This window comes from Oncorhynchus nerka, linkage group LG14 (assembly GCF_034236695.1).
Source record: "Oncorhynchus nerka isolate Pitt River linkage group LG14, Oner_Uvic_2.0, whole genome shotgun sequence".
Lineage (NCBI taxonomy): Eukaryota > Metazoa > Chordata > Actinopteri > Salmoniformes > Salmonidae > Oncorhynchus > Oncorhynchus nerka.
The window spans coordinates 89,207,285-89,227,657 of record NC_088409.1 but is presented as its reverse complement, the minus strand read 5'-3'; the positions used below and the strand labels follow the sequence as shown (position 1 = coordinate 89,227,657).

At 47.2% G+C, this 20,373-nt stretch overlaps 1 protein-coding gene across 2 annotated transcripts in view; it reads right to left on the bottom strand.

Moving 5' to 3' along the window:
• Positions 1 to 20,373, bottom strand: part of inppl1a (inositol polyphosphate phosphatase-like 1a) — a 71,190-nt gene that overhangs the window by 7,086 nt on the left and 43,731 nt on the right. For both annotated transcript variants that reach the window (XM_029681461.2, XM_029681462.2), the window contains exons 16-22: positions 19,306 to 19,405; positions 19,107 to 19,195; positions 18,251 to 18,332; positions 14,941 to 15,030; positions 14,717 to 14,830; positions 11,304 to 11,480; positions 4,037 to 4,192 (exon numbers count right to left, since the gene is read on the bottom strand). In XM_029681461.2, coding sequence (XP_029537321.1) covers positions 4,037 to 4,192; positions 11,304 to 11,480; positions 14,717 to 14,830; positions 14,941 to 15,030; positions 18,251 to 18,332; positions 19,107 to 19,195; positions 19,306 to 19,405 — 808 coding nt within the window. The remainder of the gene's footprint in view (positions 1 to 4,036; positions 4,193 to 11,303; positions 11,481 to 14,716; positions 14,831 to 14,940; positions 15,031 to 18,250; positions 18,333 to 19,106; positions 19,196 to 19,305; positions 19,406 to 20,373) is intronic.

The following is a 20,373-nucleotide window of genomic DNA, read 5'->3' as shown; positions in this document are numbered from 1 at the left end:
CCATAGAGCCTCTCCCTGGTACCCATCCTCAGACAGACAGACAGAGACAGACAGACAGAGACAGACAGACAGAGACAGACAGAGACAGACAGTGTTACCATAGAGCCTCTCCCTGGTACCCATCCAGACAGACAGACAGAGACAGAGACAGACAGTGTTACCATAGAGCCTCTCCCTGGTACCCATCCTCAGACAGACAGAGACAGACAGTGTTACCATAGAGCCTCTCCCTGGTACCCATCCTCAGACAGACACAGACAGAGACAGACAGTGTTACCATAGAGCCTCTCCCTGGTACCCATCCTCAGACAGACAGAGACAGACAGTGTTACCATAGAGCCTCTCCCTGGTACCCATCCTCAGACAGACAGAGACAGAGACAGACAGTGTTACCATAGAGCCTCTCCCTGGTACCCATCCTCAGACAGAGACAGACAGTGTTACCATAGAGCCTCTCCCTGGTACCCATCCTCAGACAGACACAGACAGTGTTACCATAGAGCCTCTCCCTGGTACCCATCCTCAGACAGACAGAGACAGACAGTGTTACCATAGAGCCTCTCCCTGGTACCCATCCTCAGACAGACACAGACAGAGACAGACAGTGTTACCATAGAGCCTCTCCCTGGTACCCATCCTCAGACAGACAGACAGAGACAGACAGTGTTACCATAGAGCCTCTCCCTGGTACCCATCCTCAGACAGACACAGACAGAGACAGACAGTGTTACCATAGAGCCTCTCCCTGGTACCCATCCTCAGACAGACAGAGACAGACAGTGTTACCATAGAGCCTCTCCCTGGTACCCATCCTCAGACAGACACAGACAGAGACAGACAGTGTTACCATAGAGCCTCTCCCTGGTACCCATCCTCAGACAGACAGACAGAGACAGACAGTGTTACCATAGAGCCTCTCCCTGGTACCCATCCTCAGACAGACACAGACAGAGACAGACAGTGTTACCATAGAGCCTCTCCCTGGTACCCATCCTCAGACAGACACAGACAGAGACAGACAGTGTTACCATAGAGCCTCTCCCTGGTACCCATCCTCAGACAGAGACAGACACAGACAGAGACAGACAGTGTTACCATAGAGCCTCTCCCTGGTACCCATCCTCAGACAGACAGAGACAGACAGTGTTACCATAGAGCCTCTCCCTGGTACCCATCCTCAGACAGACAGAGACAGACAGTGTTACCATAGAGCCTCTCCCTGGTACCCATCCTCAGACAGACAGAGACAGACAGTGTTACCATAGAGCCTCTCCCTGGTACCCATCCTCAGACAGACACAGACAGACAGTGTTACCATAGAGCCTCTCCCTGGTACCCATCCTCAGACAGACACAGACAGAGACAGACAGTGTTACCATAGAGCCTCTCCCTGGTACCCATCCTCAGACAGAGACAGACACAGACAGAGACAGACAGTGTTACCATAGAGCCTCTCCCTGGTACCCATCCTCAGACAGACAGAGACAGACAGAGACAGACAGTATTACCATAGAGCCTCTCCCTGGTACCCATCCTCAGACAGACAGACAGAGACAGACAGTGTTACCATAGAGCCTCTCCCTGGTACCCATCCTCAGACAGACACAGACAGAGACAGACAGTGTTACCATAGAGCCTCTCCCTGGTACCCATCCTCAGACAGACACAGACAGAGACAGACAGTGTTACCATAGAGCCTCTCCCTGGTACCCATCCTCAGACAGACACAGACAGAGACAGACAGTGTTACCATAGAGCCTCTCCCTGGTACCCATCCTCAGACAGACAGAGACAGACAGTGTTACCATAGAGCCTCTCCCTGGTACCCATCCTCAGACAGACAGACAGAGACAGACAGTGTTACCATAGAGCCTCTCCCTGGTACCCATCCTCAGACAGACACAGACAGAGACAGACAGTGTTACCATAGAGCCTCTCCCTGGTACCCATCCTCAGACAGACAGAGACAGACAGTGTTACCATAGAGCCTCTCCCTGGTACCCATCCTCAGACAGACACAGACAGAGACAGACAGTGTTACCATAGAGCCTCTCCCTGGTACCCATCCTCAGACAGACAGAGACAGACAGTGTTACCATAGAGCCTCTCCCTGGTACCCATCCTCAGACAGACACAGACAGAGACAGACAGTGTTACCATAGAGCCTCTCCCTGGTACCCATCCTCAGACAGACAGACAGAGACAGACAGTGTTACCATAGAGCCTCTCCCTGGTACCCATCCTCAGACAGACACAGACAGAGACAGACAGTGTTACCATAGAGCCTCTCCCTGGTACCCATCCTCAGACAGACACAGACAGAGACAGACAGTGTTACCATAGAGCCTCTCCCTGGTACCCATCCTCAGACAGAGACAGACACAGACAGAGACAGACAGTGTTACCATAGAGCCTCTCCCTGGTACCCATCCTCAGACAGACAGACAGAGACAGACAGTATTACCATAGAGCCTCTCCCTGGTACCCATCCTCAGACAGACAGACAGAGACAGACAGTGTTACCATAGAGCCTCTCCCTGGTACCCATCCTCAGACAGACACAGACAGAGACAGTGTTACAGAGCCTCTTACCCATCCTCAGACAGACACAGACAGAGACAGACAGTGTTACCATAGAGCCTCTCCCTGGTACCCATCCTCAGACAGACAGACAGACAGAGACAGACAGAGACAGACAGACAGTGTTACCATAGAGCCTCTCCCTGGTACCCATCCTCAGACAGACAGAGACAGACAGTGTTACCATAGAGCCTCTCCCTGGTACCCATCCTCAGACAGACACAGACAGAGACAGACAGTGTTACCATAGAGCCTCTCCCTGGTACCCATCCTCAGACAGACAGACAGAGACAGACAGTGTTACCATAGAGCCTCTCCCTGGTACCCATCCTCAGACAGACACAGACAGAGACAGACAGTGTTACCATAGAGCCTCTCCCTGGTACCCATCCTCAGACAGACAGAGACAGACAGTGTTACCATAGAGCCTCTCCCTGGTACCCATCCTCAGACAGACACAGACAGAGACAGACAGTGTTACCATAGAGCCTCTCCCTGGTACCCATCCTCAGACAGACACAGACAGAGACAGACAGTGTTACCATAGAGCCTCTCCCTGGTACCCATCCTCAGACAGACACAGACAGAGACAGACAGTGTTACCATAGAGCCTCTCCCTGGTACCCATCCTCAGACAGACAGAGACAGACAGTGTTACCATAGAGCCTCTCCCTGGTACCCATCCTCAGACAGAGACAGACAGTGTTACCATAGAGCCTCTCCCTGGTACCCATCCTCAGACAGACACAGACAGAGACAGACAGTGTTACCATAGAGCCTCTCCCTGGTACCCATCCTCAGACAGACACAGACAGAGACAGACAGTGTTACCATAGAGCCTCTCCCTGGTACCCATCCTCAGACAGACACAGACAGAGACAGACAGTGTTACCATAGAGCCTCTCCCTGGTACCCATCCTCAGACAGAGACAGACACAGACAGAGACAGACAGTGTTACCATAGAGCCTCTCCCTGGTACCCATCCTCAGACAGACAGAGACAGACAGTGTTACCATAGAGCCTCTCCCTGGTACCCATCCTCAGACAGACACAGACAGAGACAGACAGTGTTACCATAGAGCCTCTCCCTGGTACCCATCCTCAGACAGACAGAGACAGACAGTGTTACCATAGAGCCTCTCCCTGGTACCCATCCTCAGACAGACACAGACAGACAGTGTTACCATAGAGCCTCTCCCTGGTACCCATCCTCAGACAGACACAGACAGAGACAGACAGTGTTACCATAGAGCCTCTCCCTGGTACCCATCCTCAGACAGAGACAGACACAGACAGAGACAGACAGTGTTACCATAGAGCCTCTCCCTGGTACCCATCCTCAGACAGCAGACAGACACCCATCCTCAGACAGACAGACAGAGACAGACAGTGTTACCATAGAGCCTCTCCCTGGTACCCATCCTCAGACAGACAGACAGAGACAGACAGTGTTACCATAGAGCCTCTCCCTGGTACCCATCCTCTCTGCTGGCACGCGGACCCTCATAGAACCTCTGATGTTGCCCGTCTCCTCCCCTCTGTGGGACAGGTAGGTATGGAACTGCTGTGCCGTGCTGCCTATCATGGACTTCAGAGCCACCACACACTCTCCTGAGGAGAAGACACACACCATCAGTATAACACACCAGAGTTTCATTAGCTGGCTTTTGGCTGATATTTATTTTATTTTATTTAAAGCTGATAAATAAAGTCGCATCAGCCAATTGTCAGGCAGAAGGAAAAAAAATCCAAATTCAATTATTATTTTTTTGCCTTTTCATTGATGGAAATAAATCTGACAGGTGCTCATTGGTCTAATAGGTTAATTTGCATAATTTTGTGAAATTAAATTGTGCATGTGTATTTTCATTAGTCGTTATGATTCTACAGCTCCTGTTGCTGCTGGAGTGAAACATGCTTTCAGGAGCCCAATCATTTCACAACACATCTAAACGCTTCCATTCACAACACATCTAAACGCTTCCATTCACAACACATCTAAACGCTTCAATTCACAACACATCTAAACGCTTCAATTCACAACACATCTAAACGCTTCCATTCACAACACATCTAAACGCTTCCATTCACAACACATCTAAACGCTTCCATTCCGTGTAAAAAAAAACAGCTTCGATGGTCACGACGATAAAAAGCGACAAATTAAATGTAACTAGTAATTCCAAGCGCGCCTCTTATTTGCCCTGAAAGTGCTTTTAGGCAACGGTAGGAGGGCTTCAGCACGACATACACCACCTTTCAACGTCAAGCTGGAGGCAGTATATGCATTTTGAAAACGTTTACTTAAATTGTGTGAAACCTTAACGTTTTACTTCATATTGTGAAGCAGGTCTTACCTTGCTTCAAAGTAGCCGAGACAAAAAATAATAAATGTGTCTATAAACGTGGAGGTAATTGTTTTAAAGACTTCCATATGTCATTGAAACCAGTAGACTCTTATTTTATAAAGACTTCCATATGTCATTGAAACCAGTAGACTCTTATTTTATAAAGACTTCCATATGTCATTGAAACCAGTAGACTCTTATTTTATAAAGACTTCCATATGTCATTGAAACCAGTAGACTCTTATTTTATAAAGACTTACATATGTCATTGAAACCAGTAGACTCTTATTTTATAAAGACTTACATATGTCATTGAAACCAGTAGACTCTTATTTTATAAAGACTTCCATATGTCATTGAAACCAGTAGACTCTTATTTTATAAAGACTTCCATATGTCATTGAAACCAGTAGACTCTTATTTTATAAAGACTTCCATATGTCATTGAAACCAGTAGACTCTTATTTTATAAAGACTTCCATATGTCATTGAAACCAGTAGACTCTTATTTTATAAAGACTTCCATATGTCATTGAAACCAGTAGACTCTTATTTTATAAAGACTTCCATATGTCATTGAAACCAGTAGACTCTTATTTTATAAAGACTTACATATGTCATTGAAACCAGTAGACTATTGTTTTAAAGACTTCCATGTGTCATTGAAACCAGTAGACTATTGTTTTATAAAGACTTCCATATGGCATTGAAACCAGTAGACTATTGTTTTATAAAGACTTCCATATGGCATTGAAACCAGTAGACTATTGTTTTATAAAGACTTCCATATGGCATTGAAACCAGTAGACTATTGTTTTATAGACTTACATATGTCATTGAAACCAGTAGACTATTGTTTTATAGACTTCCATATGTCATTGAAACCAGTAGACTATTGTTTTATAAAGACTTCCATATGGCATTGAAACCAGTAGACTATTGTTTTATAAAGACTTCCATATGGCATTGAAACCAGTAGACTATTGTTTTATAGACTTACATATGGCATTGAAACCAGTAGACTATTGTTTTATAGACTTCCATATGTCATTGAAACCAGTAGACTATTGTTTTATAAAGACTTCCATATGGCATTGAAACCAGTAGACTATTGTTTTATAGACTTACATATGTCATTGAAACCAGTAGACTATTGTTTTATAGACTTCCATATGTCATTGAAACCAGTAGACTATTGTTTTATAAAGACTTCCATATGGCATTGAAACCAGTAGACTATTGTTTTATAAAGACTTCCATATGGCATTGAAACCAGTAGACTATTGTTTTATAGACTTACATATGGCATTGAAACCAGTAGACTCTTGTTTTATAAAGACTTCCATATGGCATTGAAACCAGTAGACTCTTGTTTTATAAAGACTTCCATATGGCATTGAAACCAGTAGACTATTGTTTTATAGACTTACATATGGCATTGAAACCAGTAGACTATTGTTTTATAAAGACTTACATATGGCATTGAAACCAGTAGACTATTGTTTTATAAAGACTTACATATGGCATTGAAACCAGTAGACTATTGTTTTAAAGACTTCCACATGGCCATTGAAACCAGTAGACTATTTCTCTTATGTTCTATTGGTTTTCATAATCAACTTTCTTTGTCCAGTAGCCAAAGGCACAAGCCTAGTAATATTCACAACCCATGTTAGTTGTTGCCTCTTCAGATCTCCCCTCTCTATACATTTCAAACAGATCTATTCATCTCTCTATACATTTCAAACAGATCTATTCATCTCTCTATACATTTCAAACAGATATATTCATCTCTCTATACATTTCAAACAGATATTCATCTCTCTATACATTTCAAACAGATCTATTCATCTCTCTATACATTTCAAACAGATCTATTCATCTCTCTATACATTTCAAACAGATATTCATCTCTCTATACATTTCAAACAGATCTATTCATCTCTCTATACATTTCATCTCCGTCACCTGTGTTTTCAGCTAATCTCATTATGGAACGAACATTTACATTACATATGTCGAAACTTAATGACCCATTTCATCGCAGGATGAAAATAACCAGGGTAGTTACTATATGGCTGGTTATAACACCTACATAAGAGTGTCAAAGCCCACTAAACCTACCAGGGTAGTTACTATATATACTTACATAAGAGTGTCAAAGCCCACTAAACCTACCAGGGTAGTTACTATATGGCTGGTTATAACACCTACGTAAGAGTGTCAAAGCCCACTAAACCTACCAGGGTAGTTATTTTATGGCTGGTTATAACACCTACGTAAGAGTGTCAAAGCCCACTAAACCTACCAGGGTAGTTACTATATATACCTACATAAGAGTGTCAAAGCCCACTAAACCTACCAGGGTAGTTACTATATGGCTGGTTATAACACCTACGTAAGAGTGTCAAAGCCCACTAAACCTACCAGGGTAGTTACTATATGGCTGGTTATAACACCTACGTAAGAGTGTCAAAGCCCACTAAACCTACCAGGGTAGTTACTATATATACCTACATAAGAGTGTCAAAGCCCACTAAACCTACCAGGGTAGTTACTTTATGGCTGGTTATGACACCTACATAAGAGTGTCAAAGCCCACTAAACCTACCAGGGTAGTTACTATATATACCTACATGAGAGTGTCAAAGCCCACTATAAACCTACCAGGGTAGTTACTTTATGGCTGGTTATGACACCTACATAAGAGTGTCAAAGCCCACTAAACCTACCAGGGTAGTTACTATATATACCTACATGAGAGTGTCAAAGCCCACTATAAACCTACCAGGGTAGTTACTTTATGGCTGGTTATAACACCTACATAAGAGTGTCAAAGCCCACTAAACCTACCACACAAGGTGAAACATTCCATTACACCATAGCCTACTCGTCAACAGTATGTTTATGTAACATTTTTAATAGACTATTAAAAGACCATTGTAATTGCGTACACAGTGACGTCAGACATGCACCTACCCCAATGCTCTGTTGCTGATGACTGGGATGGATGCAGGAGCAGGACAAGACACCCTCTTTGTGACTGATGACTGACATAAGGGCCTGACATAAGGGCCTGACATAAGGGCCTATATCTGGCTAATATGATTATGATGGTCATAATCATGTCAAACTGTATGTTCTCAGTCCAAGTAAAATGACACAGGATGAACATAATGTTCTGGCCATAAGTTCTATATAATATCATGAAAAAAAACACGACTTAATAATTAATTAAAACAACATTGTTTCTTAAATCCTAAGTTTCAAACAAAAGGAAAGTTCTTTATTTGAATAACAGTTGAATAACAAGCCCGTGCTAGCGAGATCCTATAGGCACGTTCTGGCATGAATTAGTATATTTCCGTTGGTTAACGCCTACTTTGTGAAGTACGTGTCCGCGCAATAACTCAATTTGCCTTTGCACTCCTAAACAAAGCCATTTTGGGAAACTTGGGTAAAGTCCACAAAACTTAGCCCACTCTGTTCGTAACAAATTGTAGTTTTGGGAACAGAAAACTGTATTGAGATCAAATGATTCATCGATGGGTGAATTATCAGAATGTCGGCCAATATCAATGTGGTTCCATCTTCTCCCACTGCTGGCCACTGGGCTTCCTCTTACTACCATATTTGGTAGTCTTTATGTCCTAGTTACCATATTTGGTAGTCTTTATGTCCTAGTTACCATATTTGGTTGTCTTTATGTCCTAGTTACCATATTTGGTAGTCTTTATGTCCAAGTTACCATATTTGGTAGTCTTTATGTCCTAGTTACCATATTTGGTAGTCTTTATGTCCTAGTTACCATATTTGGTAGTCTTTATGTCCTAGTTACCATATTTGGTAGTGAGTGGAAACGCCAAACAGCTGCCTCAGATTTATACATCCGGTGAAATATCTGTCTCATTGTTCTATCTATCTGTTCTAACACTCTTCTAGCTACTCTCTGTGGGCGGTACTGTCTGGAGGAACTAGTACCGTCTGGAGGAACTGGTACCGTCTGGGGGAACTGGTACCGTCTGGGGGAACTGGTACCGTCTGGGGGAACTGGTACCGTCTGGGGGAACTGGTACCGTCTGGGGAAACTGGTACCGTCTCTGGGGGAACTGGTACCGTCTGGGGAACTGGTACCGTCTGGGGGAACTGGTACCGTCTGGGGAACTGGTACCGTCTGGGGAAACTGGTACCGTCTGGGGGAACTAGTACCGTCTGGGGGAACTAGTACCGTCTGGGGAACTAGTACCGTCTGGGGGAACTGGGGGAACTGGTACCGTCTGGGGGAACTGGTACCGTCTGGGGGAACTGGTACCGTCTGGGGAACTGGGGGAACTGGTACCGTCTGGGGAACTGGTACCGTCTGGGGGAACTGGTACCGTCTGGGGGAACTGGTACCGTCTGGGGGAACTAGTACCGTCTGGGGGAACTGGTACCGTCTGGGGGAACTGGTACCGTCTGGAGGAACTGGTACCGTCTGGGGGAACTGGTACCGTCTGGGGGAACTGGTACCGTCTGGAGGAACTGGTACCGTCTGGAGGAACTGGTACCGTCTGGGGGAACTATATACCGTCTGGGGGAACTAGTACCGTCTGGGGGAACTAGTACCGTCTGGGGGAACTAGTACCGTCTGGGGGAACTAGTACCGTCTGGGGGAACTGGTACCGTCTGGAGGAACTGGTACCGTCTGGAGGAACTAGTACCGTCTGGGGGAACTAGTACCGTCTGGAGGAACTGGTACCGTCTGGAAGAACTGGTACAGTCTGGAGGAACTGGTACAGTCTGGAGGAACTGGTACCATCTGGAGGAACTGGTACCGTCTGGAGGAACTGGTACCGTCTGGAGGAACTGGTACCGTCTGGAGGAACTGGTACCGCCTGGAGGAACTGGTACCGCCTGGAGGAACTAGTACCGTCTGGAGGAACTGGTACCGTCTGGAAGAACTAGTACTGTTGTAGTTACTGTCTGGGGGAACTAGTACCGTCTGGAGGAACTGGTACCGTCTGGAGGAACTGGTACCGTCTGGAGGAACTAGTACCGTCTGGAGGAACTAGTACTGTCTGGAGGAACTCTTTGGAGGAACTAGTACCGTCTGGAGGAACTAGTACCGTCTGGAGGAACTAGTACCATCTGGAGGAACTAGTACCGTCTGGAGGAACTAGTACCGTCTGGAGGAACTAGTACCGTCTGGAGGAACTCTTTGGAGGAACTAGTACCGTCTGGAGGAACTAATACCGTCTGGAGGAAGGAACTAGTACCGTCTGGAGGAACTCTTTGGAGGAACTAGTACCGTCTGGAGGAACTAGTACCGTCTGGAGGAACTAGTACCGTCTGGAGGAACTAGTACCGTCTGGAGGAACTAGTACTGTCTTGTTATTAAGCTATATAAAACAACGGTCGTTGATGTGTTTGGCTGCATTTCAGATACATCTCTGTACATTTCAATGTTGCAGTAATACGACCTAAGCCTATAGTGTTTGAGCGAGACAACGTTCTTTTCAGATAGCGAGCCCTGATCCCAATGACTTGACTGCCCCCGCAAGGAGAGAAAGACAACTGCAAAACAATTTTACCAATCACGAGGCTCATTAGAATTTCCTGATGCATCAGGAAATTCTCTGCAACAAAAGCGTGATCAAGTTAAGATCTGACATCTGTAGCCTACTGCCACGTGAGCATTGCTGCGCTTCAAGTGTGAAGCAATAATTGATCAAGCTAAAACGTGCTGATCTGTTGCATCACTCGATGCTTTTGACATTTTCTGGGGGATGTAACCGAGGCCTACTAGTTGTATGAATTTGGGATCTATCGTCCAACAACTGTCTCAGAGTCTGTTTGGAATAGGCTATTTCTTTCTCACACAGAAAGACAAAATAACAGGTAAGCTGTTGTACTATGGAATGTAAATTAGTAGACGTGGACAGATCTTCTAACATCTTCAAAATGCTCATCTGAATTCGCTAAGAAGGACGCACATTGTTGCATGTTGTGTTAATGTGAATGACCATCATGTAAATGTGATTTGTGTTTTTCTGAGCACTAATCAGGTTGTGTTAATATGAATGACCATAATGTACATGTGATTCTGTGTTTCTGAGCACTAATCAGGTTGTGTTAATATGAATGACCATCATGTAAATGTGATTCCTGTGTTTCTGAGCACTAATCAGGTTGTGTTAATATGAATGACCATCATGTACATGTGATTTCTGTGTTTCTGAGCACTAATCAGGTTGTGCACCCAATGCATATGGGTCCGGTAAATTTCTCAAAATGTCCAGTAAATTAAAATGCTGCTGGTCAAATGTTTCCTAAGGGAAACCCTGAAACACACACACTTGGAGACAGAACACAAACAGACAGACAGACAGTGGTACCATAAGACTCGTATCCATCTAGTGATTTGACTGTGAGCAGCAGGTGTTGGTCCTGGAGATATTCTATCTCAGAGAGGAGGGGCTTCAGGGTGGTCAGCTGCTTATTGGACCAGCCCACACGCAGGAAGTTGACGTTGTCACTGCTTTGACTGTCATTCTCATAACTCTTCTTAAACTCTACAGAGAGAGGGAGTGTGGAGAGAGAGAGGGAGTGTGGAGAGAGAGCGGGAGTGTGGAGAGAGAGGGAGTGTGGACAGAGAGAGGGAGTGTGGAGAGAGAGAGGGAGTGTGGAGAGAGAGAGGGAGTGTGGAGAGAGAGAGGGAGTGTGGAGAGAGAGAGGGAGTGTGGAGAGAGAGAGGGAGTGTGGAGAGAGAGGGAGTGTGGAGAGAGAGGGAGTGTGAGAGAGAGAGGAGTGTGGAGAGAGAGAGGGAGTGTGGAGAGAGAGGGAGTGGAGAGAGAGGGAGTGTGGAGAGAGAAGGAGTGTGGAGAGAGAAGGAGTGTGGAGAGAGAAGGAGTGTAAGAGAGAGGGAGTGTAGAGAGGGAGTGTGGAGAGAGGGAGTGTGGAGAGAGAGGGAGTTTGGAGAGAGAGTGGAGAGAGAGGGAGTTTGGAGAGAGAGTGGAGAGAGAAGGAGTGTGGAGAGAGAAGGAGTGTGGAGAGAGAAGGAGAGAGGGAGTGTGGAGAGAGAGAGGGAGTGTGGCGAGAGAAGGAGAGAGAGAGGAGAGAGAAGGAGTGTGGAGAGAGAGGGAGTGTGGAGAGAGGGGTGTGGAGAGAGAGAGAGAGGGAGAGAGGGAGTGTGGAGAGAGAGGGAGAGGTGGAGAGAGAAGGAGTGTGGAGAGAAGGAGTGTGGAGAGAGAGGAGAGAGGGAGTGTGGAGAGAGAGGGAGTGGAGAGAGAGAGGGAGTGTGGAGAGAGAAGGAGTGTGGAGAGAGAAGGAGAGAGGGAGTGTGGAGAGAGAAGGAGTGCGGAGAGAGAAGGAGAGAGGAAGTGTGGAGAGAGAAGGAGAGAGGGAGTGCGGAGAGAGAAGGAGAGAGGGAGTGCGGAGAGAGAAGGAGAGAGGAAGTGTGGAGAGAGAAGGAGTGTGGAGAGAGAAGGAGTGTGGAGAGAGAAGGAGAGAGAGGAAGTGTGGAGAGAGAAGGAGAGAGGGAGTGTGGAGAGAGAAGGAGTGTGGAAAGAGAGGGAGAGATGGAGTGTGGAGAGAGAGGGAGTGTGGAGAGAGAGGGAGAGATGGAGTGTGGAGAGAGGGTGTGGAGAGAGAGGAGAGAGGGAGTGTGGAGAGAGAAGGAGTGTGGAGAGAGAGGGAGTGTGGAGAGAGAGGGAGTGTGGAGAGAGAGGAGAGAAGGAGTGTGGAGAGAGAGGGAGTGTGGAGAGAGAAGGAGTGTGGAGAGAGAGGAGAGAAGGAGTGTGGAGAGAGAGGGAGTGTGGAGAGAGAAGGAGTGTGGAGAGAGAGGAGAGAGGGAGTGTGGAGAGAGGGAGAGAGGGAGTGTGGAGAGAGAGGGAGTGTGGAGAGAGAGAGGGAGTGTGGAGAGAGAGGGAGTGTGGGAGAGAGGAGAGAGGGAGTGTGGAGAGAGAGGGAGAGAAGGAAGTGGAGAGAGAGGAGTGTGGAGAGAGAGGAGAGAAGGAGTGTGGGGAGAGAGGGAGTGTGGAGAGAGAAGGAGTGTGGAGAGAGAAGGAGAGAGGGAGTGTGGAGAGAGAGGGAGTGTGGAGAGAGAAGGAGTGTGGAGAGAGAGGAGAGAGGGAGTGTGAGAGAGAGGGAGGTGGAGAGAGAGGAGAGAAGGAGTGTGGAGAGAGAGGAGAGAGGGAGTGTGGAGAGAGAGGGAGTGTGGAGAGAGAGGGAGTGTGGAGAGAGAGGGAGTGTGGAGAGAGAGGGAGTGTGGAGAGAGAGGGAGTGTGGAGAGAGAGGGAGTGTGGAGAGAGAGGGAGTGTGAGAGAGAGGAGAGAGGGAGTGTGGAGAGAGAGGAGAGAGGGAGAGTGGAGTGAGAGGAGAGAAGGAGTGTGGAGAGAGAGGAGAGAAGGAGTGTGGAGAGAGAGGGAGTGTGGAGAGAGAGGAGAGAAGGAGTGTGGAGAGAGAGGAGAGAAGGAGTGTGGAGAGAGAGGAGAGAAGAGGAGAGAAGGAGTGTGGAGAGAGAGGAGAGAAGGAGTGTGGAGAGAGAGGGAGTGTGGGAGAGAGAGGGAGTGTGGAGAGAGAGGAGAGAAGGAGTGTGGAGAGAGAGGAGAGAGGGAGTGTGGAGAGAGAGGGAGTGTGGAGAGAGAGGGAGTGGGAGAGAGGGAGTGTGGGAGAGAGGAGAGAGGGAGTGTGAGAGAGAGGGAGTGGAGAGAGGGAGTGTGGAGAGAGAGGGAGTGTGGAGAGAGAGGGAGTGTGGAGAGAGGGAGTGTGGAGAGAGAGGGAGTGTGGAGAGAGAGGGAGTGTGGAGAGAGAGGGAGTGTGGAGAGAGAGGGAGTGTGGAGAGAGAGGAGAGAGGGAGTGTGGAGAGAGAGGAGAGAAGGAGTGTGGAGAGAGAGGAGAGAAGGAGTGTGGAGAGAGGGAGTGTGGAGAGAGAGGAGAGAAGGAGTGTGGAGAGAGGAGAGAAGGAGTGTGGAGAGAGAGGAGAGAAGAGGAGAGAAGGAGTGTGGAGAGAGAGGAGAGAAGGAGTGTGGAGAGAGAGGGAGTGTGGAGAGAGAGGGAGTGTGGAGAGAGGAGAGAAGGAGTGGGAGAGAGGAGAGAAGGAGTGTGGAGAGAGAGGAGAGAGAAGGAGGAGGGAGAGAGAGGAGAGAGGGAGTGTGGAGAGAGAGGGAGGTGAGAGAGAGGGAGTGTGGAGAGAGAGGGAGAGAGAGAGAGGGAGTGTGGAGAGAGGGAGTGTGGAGAGAGAGTGTGGAGAGAGAGGGAGTGTGGAGAGAGAGGGAGTGTGGAGAGAGGGAGGTGGAGAGAGAGGGAGAGTGGGAGAGGGGAGGGAGAGAGGAGGAGAGAGGGAGTGTGGAGAGAGAGAGAGGGAGTGTGGAGAGAGAGGAGAGAGGGAGTGTGGAGAGAGAGGAGAGAGGGAGTGTGGAGAGAGAGGGAGTGTGGAGAGAGAGGGAGTGTGGAGAGAGAGGGAGTGTGGAGAGAGACGAGAGAGGGAGTGTGGAGAGAGACGAGAGAGGGAGTGTGGAGAGAGAGGAGAGAAGGAGTGTGGAGAGAGAGGGAGTGTGGAGAGAGAGGGAGTGTGGAGAGAGAGGAGAGAAGGAGTGTGGAGAGAGAGGAGAGAAGGAGTGTGGAGAGAGAGGGAGTGTGGAGAGAGAGGAGAGAAGGAGTGTGGAGAGAGAGGAGAGAAGGAGTGTGGAGAGAGAGGGAGTGTGGAAATAAAATGTCATTAAGTCTCTAAAGTAGAACCTTGTGTGTGTGTGTAGGTGTGTGTGTGTGTGTGTGCGTGCGTGTGTGTGTGTGTGCGTGTGTGTCTCACCCTCCAGGCAGGTAGAGTAGAACTCGATAAAGAACTTGGTTCTGCTGGCCGTCTTCACTATGGCCTCAATATTCTCAAACTCTATATAGGCCTGTTCAGAGGACTTAGGCAGACCTGGAGAGAGAGAGAGAGCGAGAGACAGGGAGAGAAACAACGTTTAAAACCCTTGGGTTATAGTGAGATAATCAACCCCCTTGTCTAGTCATCACAGTGTGTGGCCATACCTTTCTTGGAGACGAACTGTGAGGTGACCCCCACCTCAAATGTACCAAACACTGGGGAGTGGTCACTGGTCACCACGTCATCTGTACAGCCTGAGAGGGAAACATGATTTCATTTTTAAATTTAAAAAAAAAGAAAAGGTATTTGGTATTTCAACAGGATCCCCATTAGCTGTTCCAAAAGCAGCAGCTACTCTTCCTGGGGTCCAACACAAAACATGAAGCATGACATAATACAGAACATTAATAGACAAGAACAGCTCAAGGACAGAACTACATTAAAAAACATTAAAGGCACACGTAGCCTACATATCAATACACACAAACTATCTAGGTCAGGGCTGCCCAACACTCTTCCTGGATATCTACCGTCTTGTGGGTTTTCAGTCCAGCCCTAATTTGGGAACTGTGTAAAGACCCCTGGTGGCATGTCTGGTGAGGTAAGTGTGTGTGTCAGAGCTGTGTGTAAGTTGACTATGCAAACAATTTGGGATTTTTAACACATTAATGTTTCTCATAAAATTAACAAGTGATGCAGTCAGTCTCTCCTCAACTCTGAGCCAAGAGAGACTGACATATATAGTATTTACATCAGCCCACTGATTACAATGGAGGGCAAGACGTGTCGCTCTGTTCTGGACCAACTGCAGCTTAACTAGGTCTTTCCTTGCAGCACTGGACCACACGGCTGGACAATAATCAAAATCAGACGAAACTAGAGCCTGCAGAACTTAGGAAGGTTTTAGAATAGGACCTGCTTTGTGGAGTGTGGTGTCAAAGAGCAGAGCATCTCTTTACTACAGACAGACCTCTCCCCATCTCTTTATTACGGACAGACCTCTCCCCATCTCTTTACTACGGACAGACCTCTCCCCATCTCTTTACTACGGACAGACCTCTCCCCATCTCTTTACTACGGACAGACCTCTCCCCATCTCTTTACTACAGACAGACCTCTCCCCATCTCTTTACTACAGACAGACCTCTCCCCATCTCTTTACTACAGACAGACCTCTCCCCATCTCTTTACTACAGACATACCTCTCCCCATCTCTTTACTACAGACAGACCTCTCCCCATCTCTTTACTACAGACAGACCTCTCCCATCTCTTTACTACAGACAGACCTCTCCCCATCTCTTTACTACAGACAGACCTCTCCCCATCTCTTTACTACAGACAGACCTCTCCCCATCTCTTTACTACAGACAGACCTCTCCCCATCTCTTTACTACAGACAGACCTCTCCCCATCTCTTTACTACAGACAGACCTCTCCCCATCTCTTTACTACAGACAGACCTCTCCCCATCTCTTTACTACATACAGACCTCTCCCCATCTCTTTACTACAGACAGACCTCTCCCCATCTCTTTACTACAGACAGACCTCTCCCCATCTCTTTACTACAGACAGACCTCTCCCCATCTCTTTATTACAGACAGACCTCTCCCCATCTCTTTATTACAGACAGACCTCTCCCCATCTCTTTATTACAGACAGACCTCTCCCCATCTCTTTACTACAGACAGACCTCTCCCCATCTCTTTACTACAGACAGACGTCTCCCCATCTCTTTACTACAGACAGACGTCTCCCCATCTCTTTACTACAGACAGACGTCTCCCCATCTCTTTACTACAGACAGACGTCTCCCCATCTCTTTACTACAGACAGACGTCTCCCCATCTCTTTACTACAGACAGACCTCTCCCCATCTCTTTACTACAGACAGACCTCTCCCCATCTCTTTACTACAGACAGACCTCTCCCCATCTCTTTACTACAGACAGACCTCTCCCCATCTCTTTACTACAGACAGACCTCTCCCCATCTCTTTACTACAGACAGACCTCTCCCCATCTCTTTACTACAGACAGACCTCTCCCCATCTCTTTACTACAGACAGACCTCTCCCCATCTCTTTACTACAGACAGACCTCTCCCCATCTCTTTACTACAGACAGACCTCTCCCCATCTCTTTACTACAGACAGACGTCTCACCATCTCTTTACTACAGACAGACGTCTCCCCATCTCTTTACTACAGACAGACCTCTCCCCATCTCTTTATTACAGACAGACCTCTCCCCATCTCTTTATTACAGACAGACCTCTCCCCATCTCTTTACTACAGACAGACCTCTCCCCATCTCTTTACTACAGACAGACCTCTCACCATCTCTTTACTACAGACAGACCTCTCCCCATCTCTTTACTACAGACAGACCTCTCCCCATCTCTTTACTACAGACAGACCTCTCCCATCTCTTTACTACAGACAGACGTCTCACCATCTCTTTACTACAGACAGACGTCTCCCCATCTCTTTACTACAGACAGACGTCTCACCATCTCTTTACTACAGACAGACGTCTCCCCATCTCTTTACTACAGACAGACCTCTCCCCATCTCTTTACTACAGACAGACGTCTCCCCATCTCTTTACTACAGACAGACCTCTCCCCATCTCTTTACTACAGACAGACCTCTCCCCATCTCTTTACTACAGACAGACCTCTCCCCATCTCTTTACTACAGACAGACGTCTCACCATCTCTTTACTACAGACAGACGTCTCCCCATCTCTTTACTACAGACAGACCTCTCCCCATCTCTTTACTACAGACAGACCTCTCCCCATCTCTTTATTACAGACAGACGTCTCCCCATCTCTTTACTACAGACAGACCTCTCCCCATCTCTTTACTACAGACAGACCTCTCACCATCTCTTTACTACAGACAGACCTCTCCCCATCTCTTTACTACAGACAGACGTCTCCCCATCTCTTTACTACAGACAGACCTCTCCCCATCTCTTTACTACAGACAGACGTCTCACCATCTCTTTACTACAGACAGACGTCTCCCCATCTCTTTACTACAGACAGACGTCTCACCATCTCTTTACTACAGACAGACGTCTCCCCATCTCTTTACTACAGACAGACCTCTCCCCATCTCTTTACTACAGACAGACGTCTCCCCATCTCTTTATTACAGACAGACGTCTCCCCATCTCTTTATTACAGTCAGACGTCTCACCATCTTTACAACCATTGAATCGATGTGTTTTGACCAGGACAGTTTACAATCTAAGGAAACGCCAAGTAATAGTCTCCTCAACTTGTTCAACAGCCACACCATTTATTACCAGATTCAGCGGAGGTCCTGAATTTAAAGAATGATTTGTACCAAATACAATGCTCTTAGTTTTAGAGATGTTCAGGACCAGTTTATTACTGGCCACCCATTCCAAAACAGACTGCAACTCCTTGTTTTACAGAGTTGTTGAAGATGCAGGGACTCACCATAGGAGTTACAGACGATGTGAGTCTCAGGGTAAGACTTCCATAGGATCCTGTCACACCAAGAGGGGACGTTAGTCCTCATCTGAAAGAGAGAGAAAGAAGAGAGATGAGCGTGAACAGAGATCTCTCCATCTGAGCCTGTGTGTATGCGCTCACTCGCACGCACGTGTGTGTGTATATTTGTGTGTGAAAAGGGGCAATCAGCGGTTGGGCTGAAAAGGGGCAATCAGCGGTTGGGCTGAAAAGGGGCAATCAGCGGTTGGGCTGAAAAGGGGCAATCAGCGGTTGGGCTGAAAAGGGGCAATCAGCGGTTGGGCTGAAAAGGGGCAATCAGCGGTTAGGCTGAAAAGGGGCAATCAGCGGTTAGGCTGAAAAGGGGCAATCAGCGGTTAGGCTGAAAAGGGGCAATCAGCGGTTGGGCTGAAAAGGGGCAATCAGCAGTTGTCACATCCATTTTCGTACTTCAAAACGTATGATGTGTTCTCATTGATTGTTGAAGAATATAAGTAAGAAATGTCTCAGTTTAACTGTCACACTCCATCAGAACCCAAAATATAAGCTTGTTTTTACTATGTTTGTTCAAGTAAATGTAAACATACACTACATCGCCTCAAAATATGGTTAAAACTATAATGTTCATATCATGGATTGTCAGTCCTTGCCTCCACAGCTCTGTCTATGGTTTTGAGAGTTTCTCCAGCCTCAGCCTCTTACTGAAACAGGGGAACAAGCTTCTTTATTGTTTCTACTGCTGATTACCACTTTACGGAGTTAGGGGTTTACTCCCCAAAAAGTCTAGAAAATTCACGAGAATAAAGCTCTGTGTGTGTGTGTGTGTGTGTGTGTGTGTGTGTACCCCTGTGGCCTTCTGTTTCTGCCACACGTATGTATCTCTAGACCCGCGTTCATAACGGTAGGTGGGTGGGTAGGATATCTCCTCTTCCGCTGTACCAGAGGATACACAAACACACATTACAACAGTCTTTCACAGAGTACAGCAGAGCGCATAGACAATGAGGGGAAGGAGTGTGTGTGTGTGTGTGTGTGTAACTGACCAAAGCGTAGGAACACCTTGTTCTTCTCTCTCTCCTGGTTGAGCTGGTCCACCTTCAGCAGAGGATCAAACTCTTTCCTGTTGATGTAGTTCAGGATCTCCTGAGAGAGACAGAGAGAGAGAGAAAGTGAGAGAGACAGAGAAAGCGAGAGAGACAGAGAGAGACAGAGAAAGCGAGAGAGAGAGACAGAAAGCGAGAGAGAAAAAGAGAGAGAGAGAGACAGAAAGCGAGAGAGAAAAAGAGAGAGAAAAAGGGAGAGACAGAAAGCGAGAGAGAAAAAGAGAGAGAGAGAGAGAGAGACAGAAAGCGAGAGAGACAGAGAAAGCGAGAGAGACAGAGAGAGACAGAGAGAGACAGAGAGAGACAGACAGAGAAAGCGAGAAAGACAGAGAGAGAGCGAGAGAGACAGAGAAAGACAGAGACAGAGAAAGACAGAAAGCGAGAGAGACAGAGAGAGACAGAAAGCGAGAGAGAAAAAGAGAGAGAGACAGAAAGCGAGAGAGACAGAGAAAGCGAGAGAGACAGAGAAAGCGAGAAAGACAGAGAGAAAGCGAGAAAGACAGAGAGAGAGCGAGAGACAGAGAAAGACAGAGAGACAGAGAAAGACAGAGAAAGCGAGACAGAAAGCGAGAGAGACAGAAAGCGAGAGAGACAGAAAGCGAGAGAGACAGAGAAAGACAGAGAAAGCGAGAGAGACAGAGAAAGACAGAGAAAGCGAGAGAGACAGAGAAAGACAGAGAGAGACAGAGAGACAGAGAAAGCGAGAGAGACAGAGAAAGACAGACAGAAAGCGAGAGGGACAGAGAAAGACAGAGACAGAAAGACAGAGAAAGCGAGAGCGACAGAAAGCGAGAGAGACAGACAAAGACAGAGAGACAGAGAAAGCGAGAACGACAGAAAGCGAGAGACAGAGAGACAGAGAAAGACAGAGAGACAGAGAAAGCGAGAGAGACAGAAAGACAGAGAAAGAGAGAACGACAGAAAGCGAGAGAGACAGAGAAAGACAGAGAGACAGAGAAAGCGAGAACGACAGAAAGCGAGAGACAGAGAGACAGAGAAAGACAGAGA